Source organism: Rhinolophus ferrumequinum, chromosome 25 (genome assembly GCF_004115265.2).
Source record: "Rhinolophus ferrumequinum isolate MPI-CBG mRhiFer1 chromosome 25, mRhiFer1_v1.p, whole genome shotgun sequence".
In the NCBI taxonomy this organism is placed as follows: domain Eukaryota; kingdom Metazoa; phylum Chordata; class Mammalia; order Chiroptera; family Rhinolophidae; genus Rhinolophus; species Rhinolophus ferrumequinum.
Window position 1 is genome coordinate 30126780 of NC_046308.1, and position 16526 is coordinate 30143305.

At 43.2% G+C, this 16526-nt stretch overlaps 1 protein-coding gene across 6 annotated transcripts in view; it reads right to left on the reverse strand.

Moving 5' to 3' along the window:
• The window catches only part of NFRKB (nuclear factor related to kappaB binding protein), a 36874-nt gene that overhangs the window by 10036 nt on the left and 10312 nt on the right, over window positions 1–16526 (reverse strand). For 4 of the 6 annotated variants that reach the window (XM_033097454.1, XM_033097453.1, XM_033097449.1 and 1 more), the window contains exons 4-22: window positions 15500–15627; window positions 14602–14776; window positions 13918–14055; window positions 13231–13304; window positions 12303–12387; window positions 11770–11950; window positions 11420–11528; window positions 11077–11203; window positions 10759–10824; window positions 5632–5711; window positions 5482–5528; window positions 4427–4487; window positions 3851–4025; window positions 3021–3127; window positions 2487–2610; window positions 2204–2283; window positions 1825–2045; window positions 1456–1726; window positions 628–840 (exon numbers count right to left, since the gene is read on the reverse strand). In XM_033097454.1, coding sequence (XP_032953345.1) covers window positions 628–840; window positions 1456–1726; window positions 1825–2045; window positions 2204–2283; window positions 2487–2610; window positions 3021–3127; window positions 3851–4025; window positions 4427–4487; window positions 5482–5528; window positions 5632–5711; window positions 10759–10824; window positions 11077–11203; window positions 11420–11528; window positions 11770–11950; window positions 12303–12387; window positions 13231–13304; window positions 13918–14055; window positions 14602–14776; window positions 15500–15627 — 2462 coding nt within the window. The remainder of the gene's footprint in view (window positions 1–627; window positions 841–1455; window positions 1727–1824; window positions 2046–2203; window positions 2284–2486; window positions 2611–3020; window positions 3128–3850; window positions 4026–4426; window positions 4488–5481; window positions 5529–5631; window positions 5712–10758; window positions 10825–11076; window positions 11204–11419; window positions 11529–11769; window positions 11951–12302; window positions 12388–13230; window positions 13305–13917; window positions 14056–14601; window positions 14777–15499; window positions 15628–16526) is intronic. The other 2 variants (XM_033097451.1, XM_033097452.1) reach the window with 2 other exon arrangements.

Here is a 16526-nt window from a genome sequence, read left to right on the forward strand (position 1 = left end):
ACTTAGTCTGTGTAATACACCACTAAATTCCTAATAGTTTGGACAGGGCCTGGCATATAAAAAGCACTCAATAAATATTTGCTTAATGCCAAAAAAATAATAACGTTACTTCATTGTGGTTCCATTTCTTCACCTGTAAAATGGGAATAACAAAAGTGCATACCCCGTGGCATTGCAGGATTAAATTATTTAGTACCTATAAAATGTTTAGCATAGTACAGGCACAGGCATATATTCGCCATGCCTGTCAGTACTAGTTGCTGTTTTGCCTAATAGTTCTTTGAGGTTCAATGGTTAGCCTTGCATACTTACAACCAAGAAAGTACAAATATAAACATATGCTTTTAGTAATGGTAAAATGAAATGCCAATAAAGTATATAAATTTATACCATGGGATTTTAACTAAATTGATTCATGGAGAGTCTCCTCCAAATCCAGAAACTCAGCTACTAAATCCTAAACTGGGTGGAAAAGAACAGAAGAAATCTCTTCGTCATCTGTAAAGCTTGCATTACCCTTGGTGGGAACTCAGACCTGAAATGCCTGTGAACTAAGGATCAAAGATCACCATCACTGACATCTCCAACTGTCCTCTGCTTTGGGACAAAGAGTCGGATCCCACCTACCTGCTTGATAATGTTCTGTCCAGTAACATTCTGAATGACTGTGGCTGCGGAAGCACTTGGACCAGAGCTCCCGGGAGAACTTGTGGCTGGCTTGTTCGCAGGGCTGGCTGTGGCAGGAAGACTTGTCACTGTGAGTCCCGTCTGTCCGGGTCCTGGCCGCTGCACGGTGGCTGCTGCGGTCTGAGCTTTGACTGGAACGGTGGCCATTACTGTCTAGTTCAGAGTATGAGGCCAAGAGCTTAATTAGACACTAAGATGCAGACAAGCATGCCAAGCTGTGTCCAGCACGCCACCACCCAGGAAGTGTGCGTCTATAAGTACATCTAATGTAACAGTGCTTAAGGCTCATGACCTCCAAAAGCACGCTGTCAAGTTCTTCTATTTATGTAGCACATCTTAATTTTCAGAATGCTTTCACATTTAACATCTCATTTTATTCCTACATACTGAGGACAGATATTATACCCCTTTTACAGTAAAGGAAAATGGGGCAGAAGATAAGCCTTTTCTCTAAAATTACACAGCTAATTAGTGGCATGGCTAAGACGAGAGGCACAGTGGAAGGAACTTGAGATTTAGTATCACAGGTCTGGCTTTAATCCCACCTCTACAAGGAACCTGATGTTACAATCCCGGGCAAATCACTCAACTTCTCTGAAGTTCTGATCCCCAACATTTAAAATACAACTTACAGAAACCCAGCTGTGAACATTAAACGAGTGGTTGTGATAAACATCATCAGGAACAACAATGTAAGGTTCCTCTGTCCTTACCCAGACTGCCCGCTGGACAAATGAGCCCACCTCTGGGTTCGCCATCCCTGGTTACCTGGGGCACGACTTTGGTCTGTGCAGCAGTGGCTGGAACACGAATCTGTGGTCCTGCTGACATTGGTGGCAGTGTCTGTGCTGGCGCTGCTGACTGCTGAGTAACAGCAGGAAGGCTAGACTGGGCTACCACCCGCACCTGGGGGAGTCCAGATGAGCCAGAGTGGCTCACAACACGGGCAGCAGCCTGAGAATTTGGTGGAGTCTGACTGGAAGCTGGGGAAAGCATTGTTCCTAGCTGTGGCATTGTTGGTGAAGATACCAGAAGAACGCTATGAGGAAAATCGGGGGAAACAAAAAACCAATTTAGTGCATGCATACAAAAAAGACGCTGGAAGGAAAAAGCTACGGAAGAAATAGAAGAGCTTACCCTGAGCTAGATTTAGCTGGCTCTGAGACAGTAGTAGGGCCACTTTTGTTGACTGCAGACACAGGTGGAGGGGAGATGGGAGTGGCAGGCAAAGCTGGAGTGGTGGGGGTCACAGGTGTGACTGGGGTGGGTGGCATGCTGGAGTCACTGAGGCTCATCTGGCTTTGCTCAGAAGGGCCACTGCTGAGGCCCTTCACTGAACTCTCCTTGCTATTGGACTTCTATAAGCAGAAGATGAAGAGAAATCCACATGCAGATTTAACGAAGGCCCACCAAGCAAGGCATGGTCTCTATGGCTCCTGATGCACTGAGCGAAGGGAAGGCCTAATTGCTGCCATCCCCCAACCACTCAGCCACGTGCTCTCAGGAGGTCACTTACCACCTTGGATGGGGGCTTGGGTTTTTGCTGAAGGGCTTTTCTGGCTTTAGCTGCAGCTGCTTGTGCTTGGTGAATCCGCTCTGTAAACAAGAGTGGTAACATTCAGCAACACTTTAACCTCAGCATAACAAGGGTGGTTTTACTAAGACCTCACTGGTAGGCTAAGTCCTGCCTTTACAATCCTGTCCTGCCTGAATGCCAACGAAAAGCATAATGCAACTGGGTCAGAAAGTCAGAAGCGTCCTTAATCTAGGGGGACACACTGCCCAGAGGCCTCACACACCAAACTCTTCCTCGCTCCGGTCACGATGCAGGTAGATCCACAGCTTTCGTCCGATGTCATATTTCACACACGGGTCTTTTTCATAATGTAGGCGATCCAGGGCACCACTCACTACCGTATTCACCTAAGAACCACAACAAAGGGGGTCAGGGACAAGTCAGACTTGGACACTGGGGAAAAATCACTGGGTGCAAGTCACAGCTGATAAACAGATCTTAACTTGGTGGCGCCAGTAACTCACTATGTATCACTTAGCAAGACAGGAAACACTAAGACTCCTGAGAGACTGAATTGCTGTCACCTGAAGGAGATGGTGAACTAAGACCTTTAGGAGAAGCTGAAGGAAAGGTTAGAGTCAAATCTGTGCTTCACTGACAACAAGAGTCGTAGGTTATCACTATTTGCATTTCTCGAGATATCCTTCTTTCCTCTTCTTCAGTTTTTAAAAAACTTATGCTATTATTTCATATTTCCTTGTAACTTTTCTTAAATCCCTTCTGGAACAAAACAAAACTAATCTCTTCTCCATCCTACCTGAGTGCTGGTGACATCTGGTGCAAGAAACTGGGAGTCCTTGAGCAATTCACAGATCTCTGCCCGAGTGCCTTCTCCGTTAGGCAACCGGGCTGCGGCATCGCGAACTGATGACATTAAAAAATGAAAAGTCCAAGGGTCAAACGGGGCTTCTGCTGAGGAACATTATCCTCCCCTCGCTCTGGTGGGTGAGGTTCCGAGAGTGTTTTTCAACCTTACTCAGACTCAGAACTGGGGTGGACACTGCCCTCTAGGGGCAGTTTCCTACACACTCCTCACACTTAGCCAAAACTGAAAGTCCATGGTATCTTAGAATTATTACAAACAAAGGTAACAAACCATGCATTGGCAGTGCTGTGATGTTGTAAGAGAAATCAGATATTTTCATATCATATTACAACTGCTGCATACAAAATAAATCATTTCCACTCATCACTATTTGGAAGTTACAGAACTTATAAGACCTACTGCTAGAGCTTGTCATTTAATATAATAAAAACACATGTATTTCTGCACAAATTTGTCTTAATACTCTGATAATTATTTCAATATGATTGGTTTCTTTTGTAACTCTATACATTTTATTTTATGCACTTAATTTAAGACATAATTCTGAGAAGGTGCCCACAGGTTTCACCAGACTGCCAAAGACATTCATGACACAAAACTTCAGGGAAGAAACACTCATTCCTGATAAATCTCTGGGGGGTAGAATTCCCCCTTCCGAAACTCCTAAGCTTCCTAAAGCTACACCTGACCCTCAAAGCCTTCCTGTGGGATGTGGGGTGGGAGGGAACACAGATAATTAGAAAAAAAAAAAGTGAGCATACCAAGAGACAGGATGGTGACATAGGCAGGCCGGTCAGAGCGCAGCAGGGAGTGCTCCCGAGCCTTGTTGAGTGAGGTCTCCTTATCAAACACGCCCTTCACGGGCCCCACGACAGACTCAAAGCCATGCATGCGAAAGGTGAACGCCTTATGGGGTTGGCTGTATCTGTAACGCTCCTATCAAGAGAAAAGGCACGTGGCTTGTAAGTCAGAACTAGTGGGGTTCTTGCTAGAGTTCCCAAACAATAAGGGATCAACCTGGAGAGATCAAAACCAGAAGAAGACAGCCTATTCCACTAGGAATATTGAGCCAACTACAATGGGGAAAGGATAATCTCCAAAGCCCTCGTCACTAGCAAAGGGACAAAGAGGTAAATATAAATGTATTTTGCTATCTAGAAGAAAACGTCATCAAAACATTTCTCATCCCCTTTCTTCACACCATTTCTGCCCCCAACCGACAGAATATCTACGGTTAAAGGTGTGAATTTCCTCTAAGAATCTGGACTCAAGGAGAGCCTCTCTCTGTGTGACCTCACAGATGCAGAGATTTACAGTGGGTTCTAGCTATTTCTTACCTGCTCCTGAAAAACTCGTTTCTCCTCCCCCGTGCTGGGCCGTACCACATAGTCAGTTCTTCTGGAACATAAAGAATTTTGTGGAATCTAAAAATAAGCTGAACTCATAAACACAGGGAGTAGAATGGTAGTTACCAGGGGCTGGTAGATGCGGGAAATGAGGAGATGTTGATTAAAAGGTACAAACTTCCACTTACAAGATGAGTAAATTCTGGGGATCTAATGTATATAGCACAGTGACTACAGTTAACAATATTGTTTTATATACTTGAAAATTACTGAGAGAGATCTTAAATGCTCTCACTACACACAAAAAAACTGGTAATCATTGTGAGGTGATGGATGTTAACCAACCTTATTGTGGTAAACATTTCACAATAAATGCATGTTATCAAATAAACACAATGTTATACATCAATTCTATCTCAACAAAGCTAGAAAAGAACCATACCAGACTAGAAACAGTCACATGAGATGATGTGATATAAAGAGCTCAGGACTAGAGGTCGAGAGACCTAAATTCTAGCCTGTGTCCTGTCACTAACCTTCAGCAAGCCACTTACCTTCATGCCTCAATTTCTTTATAGGTAAAACACAGAAGATGGATTAGATGAATCATTCTCAAATGGGAAATGAAGGAGGGGAATTCAGGGGAAAAAGTATGCCCACCTACAAGGTAGATCACATGCCCCTCAAAGACTACTACACAATCCCCTCCCCCATCAGAATCCTTTGCTCAGGGAGCTCCTCTTACTGATGGGGTAGGGGGTTGGGGGGCTGGAGCGGGTAGGAGGGTGGGGGAGGGGGTGTTGCCTTCCTCAGGTATGTTGAGGCAGGTAAAAAATCAGTGGACCTCTAGGATCTCTGAAGTCTATTACAGCTCTAACACACTAAGAAATGTTAGAAAAACTAGAAAGCTCCCTTCTTTTTACTATGGTACCATTTCAATAAATAAACCCTTTCCTTAGTCAAAAAAAAAAGGTTAGAAAAATCACGGCAGTACTTTAAACTATGGTTTCACAGGATACCACCCACCATTATAGTATTATACTCACACCCGAGGAACAGGTGTTGTGGCATCTGAACTGTCTTCATTTTCTTGCTGGAGAAAAGGAAAATATTAACAGGTAAATGGACTAAAGAATTTTGGCTAATTTAAGGACTCTGGGAACTCAGTAAAATCTGGTATGTCTTAAAAACCATACCTTACAGAAGGCCTGGTCTTTAGTTTCTAGCCACAGTTGGAAGAGTGCAGCTAATTCCTTTTCATTATCTTGGGACTGGCCTATTACAAGAATTAAAAGGCAAACAATAATGATAAAAATAAACCAATTTAAGGTATTACTCAGAATCCTACTTTCTCCTTACTTGCTGTACCGGTGCCAGAGAGAACATATGAGGACCCACAGAGATGATCCTTGCACACACTATCCCCTCAGCCTGTACTGCCCTCCCAACACTGTCTGCCTGACTACCACTCTTGGACCATCTCTAATTGAATCACTCATTCAATAGGTACTTGTTGAGTAGCCAGTGTGGGTCAGGCGCTGCATGCTAGGCAAGGGTTATTTGTGAATTCAGTCTCTTCCCTCATGGAGTTTATAGTCAAGTGAGGAAAGAGCACATATTAAATAAAATCTAAAAGTGGTCAGTGTCACAAAGGATGTTATGAAAGCTTAACCTAGGGAAGTCCTATTCTTGAGGGTCAAAAAAGGCTCCTTCCAGCTACTAGGGGTACAAAGGCATTCTATCAGAGCACAACAAAAAGAAGGCCCCGAGACCAGGGAAAAGCATGACTCCACCTGACCGACCTTAAAAGAGATGAGCACTTTGCCTCTGTGCCCACCTCCCCTATCACTTTGTTCAGACTCCTACTGTAGCACTTACTACACGATGGTACCTCTCTCTCCTGCCCAGACTAGAAGCCACAGAGACCAACGTCACCCAGGTCTGCCTGGGTGAAGAAGGTGCCCTCACGACCTACCCTTCTCAAAGGCTGCTGAGGTGACCTCACCAGGTCTCTTAAACTGTTTTCACTCCTCAATGCACAATACCACCATCCCAGTAAGCTCTGAATTTTCCTACCCTGAGTCAACTCCTCTTACTCCCATTCTGCCTTTTAGAAACACTACTTCATAATCAGTAAATCCTCCTACAGCCTAATCCTCTTCTCATAATAGCCCTCCCACTTCCTTATGGTGTGCTGGCTATTTATTCTCTCACAGCCATGTCCCTCAGAGTTGGGTTTCTCCCTCAACCCCATAACTGATGCCAGACTCTCTCCAGCTCTTCTAGAAAATCGAAATGAAACAAAAGCCTGGTCCCTCAGGCTCTTACCATCCACCTTACCCACCCTGTCCCCTACTCCTCGCAGGCTGACCTAGTCACTCCTCCCCACAGAACGCGTGCCCACCTTGTTGCTCACCGGTCCACTTCCTGCCATCATGCTGAGTAACCGCCACATCCACACAGATGGTCCATCCAATATCCTAACGCCAGTTCTGTGACCTCAGTAACCTCCTACCTCTAACTCCACCCCAACCACTCCCTCCCACAATCACAACTGGACTCTGTCTTTACCTAAAACTGCTACGTCTTCACAATGCCTAATCCACTGCCTAATCCATGCCTAACCCTGGCTCCAAATAAGAATCACGTGGGAACTTTTAAAATGCCAAGGCTCAGGTTCCACCCGAACAATTAATCAGACCTCCGTGGGTAAGGCCTAAGCGTCAGTATTTTTAAAAAGTTCCCCAACTAGTTGCAATACACAGCCAGGGTTGAGAACCTTTCTACTAATCCATACATTCTGCCCGCCCCCACCGTAATCATCCAGTCTTCCTTGCTTGTTGACTCCCACCAAAACACGACTGGGCCTCAACAGAACTGCTAGTCCACTTCTCAGTCCCATTTGCCCCCTTCCTTCACACTTCTCTCCCTACTCGGTTCAGAGCCTATGGCCATCATTTCAATGACAGCCTTACCAATACAGTAATACTTAATACCTCTGCTGTCTTATCTGCATCGTTCCAATCTAGCAAAACTCAAATCCTGAACTATCTATTAACATATCCTCCGTGCTTCAGCTCGGACAGCTGAGGGCTGTCAGAGACACACAGAACGGTAGGGAATGCCACTATAAGTGAAGGACCAGCAGCCTCCAATGGCCCCAACACCACCCAGCAACCTAATACTGTCTCCGGTCAAGCTGGTTTTCCCATGCTCCACAATAACTGTTTCCTCATCTTTTCAACCTCCCTTCTCATTCACAACAGAACCTCACCTCTCACCTTCTACTTTAACAGAAAAGTCATCAGACCAAACTCCCTCACTTTCCACAACAAAACCTACAAGCCTACTGCTGTATATCCATTATTTCCTATTTTCAGAAATATACTGCCTCCTGCCATCCAAGGCCAAGCCCTTCCCCTTGTCTCAGGAATTTATATGATAAATTTCCCCTTCTCTCCTGTATTTTCAACTTCCTTCTTTTTCACTGTACCCTTTCCATCAACACTTAGACTCAAAGTTTCTCTCATTTCAAAAAATACCTGTCTTAACCGTAAGTTCCCCTTACTATCCTTTCCTCCCCTGCTATACCTCTAGAAAAAATTATTTAGATTGTTAAAAAAGTAATAATGGAGCCACTTTAAAATGGAGCCAGCACTGCAATGCCAGAGGAACTGCCTTGTAGGTCTTTATGCCTCAAACCTTTGGAATGTTCAAACAGGGCAAAATAACCTTTGGACTGGGCCTAAATATTGTGCCCAAAGAACTGTTTGTAAAGATAACAAGAAAGCAGTTACTATGGCTACTGTACTGATGACTACCAGAATGAAAATTAAAGATGTTGTTCAAAATTAGTGTCGCTACAGGGTCAAATATATGGTGATGGAAGGAGAACTGATTCTGGATGGTGAACATACAATGTGACATATAGATGATGTATTACCAAATTGTACACTTGAAACCTATGTAATTTTACTAACCATTGTCACCCCAATAAGTTTCAATTAAAAAAAAATTAGCGTCACTATGTTAGCTTATCTGCACCAATAGAAACGCCCACTATTGGTGTAATTGGTCCCCTTCCTTTTACCATAAATACCCACTGCCTTCGTCTCCTAACTGGAACATCATCTGGGCTTCTGCCTAAATCAGTGCTTCCAGAATAACTATTCTTTCTTTGATCTCAAATAAATGTTTGTTGCCTCTCACTTTGAAAGGCCTTTTATTTTTAGGTTAATGAGATTCACTGTCTCTTTAACCAGTGGTGTGCCAGTAAATGTCTAACTAGCTGCAAGAAAGGGGGCCCTGACTGGTAGCATTTGCAGATTTCCATGGTACACATTAAGGGTCAGCAAACTGGCCACCCTGTTTTTGTGAACAAAGTTTTATGGGCACACAGCCATGTCCATTCACTTACATCCTGTCTACAGCTGCTTTGCAGTATGATGGCAGGGCTGAGTAGTTGCAACAGAAAGCATCTGGCCCACAAGCTTAGAACACTTAACACCCAGTCCTAGAAGGTTTGCCACCCCTGGCCTAAGAGTCCCACTATGGCTGATTTCAAGCCATTAGCTTTCAGCTCACCACTGTCCTTACTGCTCGTCATTCTGATAAGGAATCACTCCTACAAGAAATTCATCATTCCTTCTACATCAACAAATCCGTACTTTCCATATTACTGAACCTTTTGGTAGCAATCAAGACTAACGACCACTTCCCAATTCTTGACTCTCATTCCTTGGCTTCCAAGATTCAACTATCTCATGGTTTCCTCCAAACTCTGTAGTCACTTCCTCTCCATATGCTCTCCCACTCAGCCCCTTCTGCTTCAGAGTTTCTCCAGGCTTAGTCCGAGGCCCTCTTGTCTCCTCACTTAACACTTTCGCCCTATGCCTTTGGCTTTAAATACTGTATATATGCCAACAGCTCTATCTTGACTCTCTGGTCTGGATTCTAAACCCTAATGTCCTACTGCCTATTCAATATCTCCACTCAACTGCCTCAAAGGCAGCTCAGACTCAGCATATCCAAAATTAAATTCGTGATCTTCACCCTCACCCAAGTCTGGACTGTCTTCCACAGCTGCCTACCTCAACCAACGGCACCCTGATCCACTGGATACAAATCTAGCACAGTGATGTGTGACAACACTCTTCCCTCATTCCCATATCCAATTCATAACCAAGTCCTGTGGCTTTTACCACCTAAAACTGTCTGAAATTTATCCATTCTCTCTACCTGGGTCCAGATTATCATCATCTCTACGCAGGCTTGTATGATCTTTTCTAACCGAATCTTCCCTGACACCACTGACCAACACTGCTTCCTCCACCTGGAACGCCCTTCCCCTTCATCTGCCTTGCTCCTTCCTAATCATCATTAATATTTCTGCTCACATGTTCCTTCCTCAGAAAGGCTGTCCTCGACTCTGTAGTAGGTGTAGACCAATGCGTCATAATTTCCATCCTTTCTGGTACTTTTCCCTTACAGAATGTGTAAGTCTGTTATTTCCTTTGAATGACTATGTTTCCCAAACAAACCTTAAATACCACGAGGGGAGCACGCTGTCTGTAACCAGCAAACCACTGTATCTCCCAGCACCTAACACAGTGCCTGACACCTAAAAGCTGAATAAATGTTATAAGAATGGAAGAATTGACTGCTTTCACAACTTTCCTTCCACGTATCCCTTCCTAGACCACTCGAGAGAGAGTAAAGAAAAAGGTTTGGGAATTTCAATAGGAATTCAACACTCAATTTTCCTTATCACCATCACCAGGTAACAGTCACCGAATTATTTCAGGTGCATGTTACTACAACTTACACAGTAAGTGGAACTTTATAAACTTAAAACAAAAATAAGGATCCTGTTCCTTAGAAAGAACTGTTCCTTCGTCAGAGCTGTTCAACATCTTGCTGCATATTATCCTCAGGAGCAAAGCTCATTTTTACAAGAAAAATAACTATATTACTACAAATTAATCTAAAACCATAGGGACAGTTAATATAAATGTTGATTCTATTGTAAAATACCCCTGCAGATTTAAATTTAGCCTGTACGAGAATGCACCGTAATAGAAGGGCTATTCTACCTCAGCTTCGGTGAGCCAAAATCCAATGGGGGGAGGGGAGGAAGGTGAAATTCAGACCATATCAAAAGGGCCTTGAAGGAGTGTTTTACTGAGTAACATAAGATTTAATATTGCCGTTTTCAAACTTCTACTGGGCTATATATACTACTGAATGGAAAGCAAAAAAAGCTCAGCGGAGGAAATGAGAGAACGAAAACCTAGTGTTATGGGAAGGTAATATGAATTACTTACCAAGCAATTTCCACTGCTGGGTTTTCTCTTTGAATTCAACAAATGGAGAGAAACTGGAAGGTATAGCTGTAAAAAATGGATTACATAAACAAGCCACACAGGTCAGAGAGTGCTAACCTCAGAATAACTAACATCCCTGAACTCTGAGATAACTTCTAAATGTTTCATAGTGTATCAGGATAGCAGAGACCTCCAGGAAACGCATGGCATTATACAAAGCCAGAATGGCTTTAACCAGTAAAGCTGCAGTTCACTGTAAGAATTAATTAGACAAAGGGGGAAAAAAACATACTGACCCTACAGAAAAAAGGACCTTACCACGGCTTTCTCCAGCAAGATACTGCAGGGCTGGTAACACCAACTCTGCCCAGTTGGGAGCCGCAGAGAACCAGCTGTTGAGGGAGCTGGCTGGAGATGATTGCCAATCCAAAACCCGCTCCTCTAGCTGTGGGAAAGTAAAGGGAGAACTGAGTTAGACTTTTGTGCCACACCAGCAATTCCACGAATGCGCAGAGAAGCAGGGGTATTTCTCTCCAAGTCTGCCCAAGCCACAAAACAAGGTGGTTGCAGGACTTTGGGAGGGACCCAGAGTTCTGCTTCTCAAGCTATAGACCACTAAAGATTTCTACAATTTGAAAACTGAGTTTTCCAAAACTCTTACCACAGGAAGGCTAGACAGCCCCTCCAGCAGCAAGATCTCTAATAGAAGAGAGAAGAAGCTGGAAGATATTTCATTGATTCCAAGGCAAGGCTTGAGGTCTTCAAGAGGCCTAATAAGTGAAGAAAAAAATGTAAGAACAAAAAAGACGAAGAACGTATCTCTAGATTGGCCTCCAGGCAGTCATAAAGAAAGTTCAATAAAGGACGACACTACACACCTTCCCTAACAAGGCCCCCAGGGCTCAGGCCTTACAGGCTCCACACAAACCAGATCACACCAAGCACCAGTACTGGGCACAGCCCTCAGCGACACCTTTCACCCTTGTGCAGCAATCCCTGTTGCTCACTTACTCCTCCTTGATAGCAGGTACTGCCAGTGGAGATGCAGCCTGTGACAGAGGTGGGATCCCTTCAGTACTGCTTAAGGGCTCAGCCAAATCCTCCGTCTCTGATTTGATCATTTTTATTTTCTTCTTCTTCTTTTCCTCTTTTTCTTTAACCTTTTTTTTAAGGACAGCCAAGTCATATAGGGCTAGGAAGAAAAAGCAACGTAAGTCAAAAACTGCAAGTGAGGGATCTTTGCATATTTTCCCAAAGGCCCATCCGTAAAAGAAAGAAAAGTCTCAAAAATAAGACATTTAGTTAGTTTTTGTTTTTTACTAAAACCAGTGATTTACAAATTAATTTTAACACTAAGGAGCCAATGATCTATTGTTCTGACTTTATACTCATTTTCTACCTATAAATCCATTAGAGGCAATAACAATAAAAGGTTATCAGCCAGAAGAAAGCTGTGATTTCATTTATTTTTACAACATGTACACAGGCTCGCATAGTTTAACACCATATTAAGATGATGACTACCTACAGAGGACATCACTTACCTGCTAGAGAACCTTTCCTGCCAGCATTTACTCGAGTCATGATGTCATTCAGAGTCAGGTCCCCCGTCAAAAGGTCCGGGTGATCCTAGATGCGATATTCGGAAATTTATTATGGAAGCCCGAAAATGGAGCTAAAACTGGGGGCTTTGCCAATTTATCTAACAGATAATTACATGTTACATGCACTTGAGGAAATCATGTTGAATTAAAAATATACAGAGATAAAAACTGCTCTTCATAATGGGGCATAGGGGAACCCAGTTCCAACCTTTCTATTGTATGGCATTTAGTTTATAAAGCAATTTTGCATTCCTTACTTAAGGTGCTCTTCAAACAGTCTTGTTAAGTATCATTCTATTCTACAGTCTGAAAACGGGTTTCAGAGAAGTTAAGGGATTTGCCCAGTTACCATGGTAAGTGGAAAAGATAGAAGTCAGTTCTGACTTCGAGTGTGGGACCTTCCCACCTCACCACTCTGCCTTAGATGGACTGCCTTTTCTTCCTCCACTCTGCTCACTGACTTAATTGCATTGTCATTACCTTGATTCAGTGGAGTAACAGAAATGGTAAAAAGTGGAAAGAGCACAGGATCTGACTCCTGGCTCTGCCACTTACTAGCTACATGGCTGAGGACAAGCTCCTTAACCTCTCTGAGCACTGGTAAAATGGATATGATGCTTCATATACCAGTCTTATTATAAAGATTAAATCAGACACTGTGTCAAGCATGCCTCATAAAGTCAAAGCATGTGTCTTCTTCTCACATCTTTGGTGTTAACTAGTCTCTCTGGCTGCTCTTGTCCCCTAACAATAAGGAAAGGAAGCAGAAATGAGGTAGCGACTACCTGTTATCTTCCTTACAATAGCCAATCCAGATATATTAGACTGTAACTGCTAATGACCACTCACACCCCGCCCCCAATCTTACTGGTTGATGTTTCCGCTTCTCATGGTGCTTCTTTAACATTATCTTCAGGTCACTGTCCCCCAGTTCTATTTTATCTGAGAGGAAATGAACCAAACCACATGGACTAGGTCATTCACTAACACAAGGCTGAAATTTAAATCTTTATGGTCAATTGTGATATTTGAAAATAAGATATTTCTCTGAGTTTCCCTTCTGACTCCTATATACTACAAGTACCAACAATCTTAAAACATCACAGAACCAACTCTTCAGTTTGCTATACAATGGTCAATAATAATTACTTCAGTTACTCAGCTGCTCCTAAAACACATGAAAGGTTCTTAACATTCTTCTTTGATTCCTATCCCAATTAAAAATTCTTCTCTAATTTCATACATGTTTTAAGAAATTCCTATGGCTCTGGTACCCCTTTTGTTCTATTATTGAACGGTCCCTTAGTATTACTATTTTAAGATTCTGCTTTAGCCCAAAATACCAGCTGAAAAACTTTCAAAGCAAAGGATGGAAGGAAGGCCTATTTGTAAAAAAAGTGGAAGTGTACAAACTCTTCTCCAAATCTCATAATTCTAAGGAACATTGCTTTGTTTTCCTGGTAGGTAAGAATCTAGTACCCACCTCCCTCTAAGGGAGTTCTCAGATCTACATCCAGATTTCCCAGAATGTCCACAGCATCAGCTCAGTTCTCACCTGCAGTTTTCATATCCGTGGTTGAAAGCGTGGGCACCACCCTCAGGGGCACCGCAGGGCTAGGAGAACGCGCTGGAGAGCTCGGAAGCCATGAGCTGAGATCTTCAAAAGAAAATTTTTCTTGTAAATCCAACGTGGCTGTGGACTCCAATAGGGGAGATTGGGTAAGTGGCCATTTGGGTTCAACAAGGGTAAGCCAACAACATGAGGCCAGGGTTCCACCATTCCTTTCTGACCCTTCCCCAGACGAACTGGAGCACACTTAGGTCATATAAACAGCTCTTCCAGGAAGAGAGACGTGATGGGGTCGCATTGCAGCAGGCCAACAGTCACTACTACTCGCCTGTAAGGGGAAAAGCAGTTCTCTCAAGTGGCACAATAGGACCAGACAAGGCCTACTGTGGAGAGCCCTGCCATGCAGGGATACATCTCATCTAAATTCAAGTGCCGCTTAAGCATCAAGGGTAAAAAAGGCACGCAGTCATGTCCCACCTAATAGGCATGTCTGTGCCCAAAGACCAATGGGTTCTGAGTCCCACTACCCACCTCCCGCCCTGCCCCAGACAAACAACTGGGATGGCTTCCTGGCTGGGGAGGAAAATGGCTACCACTGGCTCCAACCAAACAACAGGCTGCTTGTGTAATTCCAACACCTAAGCTACCCAAGTAACCAAGGACACTCACCCTCTTCATCAGATGACAATGCTGTGTCACCACACTCCTCCTTCACTTCCCTCAAGACCTTTAAGTAGCGCTGCTGGGTTCGCCATTCCCGCTCTTCAGGTGTGCGGGATGGTGAAGGGCGCTTCTGCCGGAAGTGAAGGGCTGGGCCACTCCGCCGGGCCATTTCCAGTAGGTCCTAAGAAGAGATCAGATGGGGGTACACGTCATCATCCAAAGCTTGTTCTGGTACATTCTCTCAGTCCCCATTTTCTTCTCTTCATTGTTTAACAAGTGCCATTCCCTCTCTCCAGATCATAAAGAAATGCACGTATATGAATATGTCCAAATAAAAAGGGCCTATATTGATTATTACATGGCAAAAATGCTAAATCTGAGTGCTGAACTGTTCCATCGAGAATGAATACTTATTATATGAGACACCCAAATATTTCCATACTGAAGTTTAAACTACTTACAGCAGAACAACTTTGCCTCAAAGAATTACCAGGCTGGTCTGGCCCCAGGGACCACTAAGCTTAGTGCACTACATATCCGTCAGGGCATTCGAGGCCCACACACTCTCACACATCGATTCCTGAGCAACCTGGTCCTCTTAATAAACCAGGATGGATCTGAAAGCCACTTACGTAAATACTTAAGCTACAATATTTCATCAGTTTTAAGAGGTACCTTATTTTTCATGTTTTAACATCTCTGAAATCAGAGTACATCTTAAAACTGATCATAAGAAAAAAATGATACAGCTTAATTGTACCATGGGTTAGTTAACTGGTATTATTTTTTTCTTAGTGGTGTCTTTTGTACTTGGTATACTGAAGTATACTGAAACACTTCTTAAGGTCATGAAATCTGTGAGTTCACTGTCCACATTGTATATCCAGTTACCAGCATAACTTACACTCCGGGAAGCCAGAATCTGCTTTAGCAGCCGATGGAAATACTGCTGCTGAGAGTTGAGGTATCGCTTGTACTGTGACTTGAAGCATAGCTGCCGATACTTGACCACCTCAGGGTTAAAGTGTCCATCTGAAAAGAATAGAGGTACAACTATATACAGATCAGGCAACAGATATTTAATGAGTGCTTAAAATGTGGTCAACTCAAATTGGAATACAGGGGGAAAGGAGGGAGGAGATAACTATGTCTATGAGAAGCCTACAGTCCAGTGAGATAGAGAGAAAATAAATAGGTAAACAGATTGATAATATTCAACTCTCTTAAGTACTATAAGGAAATTAACTTGAAAAAAACTGTAAAGAGAGTTATACCAGAAAAGGGATCGCTAATGAATGATACATAAAATGAGGCCTGATTAAAGCAGTTGTGTCATAAATATAGGGTTGAAAATTATATGAATGTTTGTTGTATTGTTTTTCAACTTTTCCATATGCTTACAAATTTTCAAAATGAAAAACCTGGAGGAAAATAAATGGGAATTTTTAAAAATAAGAAGTAAAAATGGAGAAAAGGCAGAAGGAATAGTACGTACTAAAGCAAGCCCTGAAGCAAGAAATAACTGGCATGTTCCAAAACTTGAAATGTCTGATGACTAAAGCAGTAGGTTGCAGAGCGTAGGCTGTAGCTAAGGAGTGACACAAAATGACCTGGGAAGGTGGGCAGAGATCAAACCACACAGAAACGTTTAGGTCGTGGCATGGAGTTTCGATTTTCTCCTAAGTGCAATGGAAATAATTTGAAGGGTTTAAAGCTGGAGCATGACATGCCTGGGAGCAAAAGAGAAAGAAGAAAAACTAGAGCAGCAATCTAGGTAAGAGATGATGGTGGCTTGGTCCGATGGTTTCCCTCCCCATTCAAGAAAAGCCAAGGCCCTAAAGATAACCTACAAGGCCCTTCATGACCTGTCCCCATCTCCCACTAGTTTCCCATTTGCTCACTCTATCCCATCCCCCTGGCTTCCATGCTGT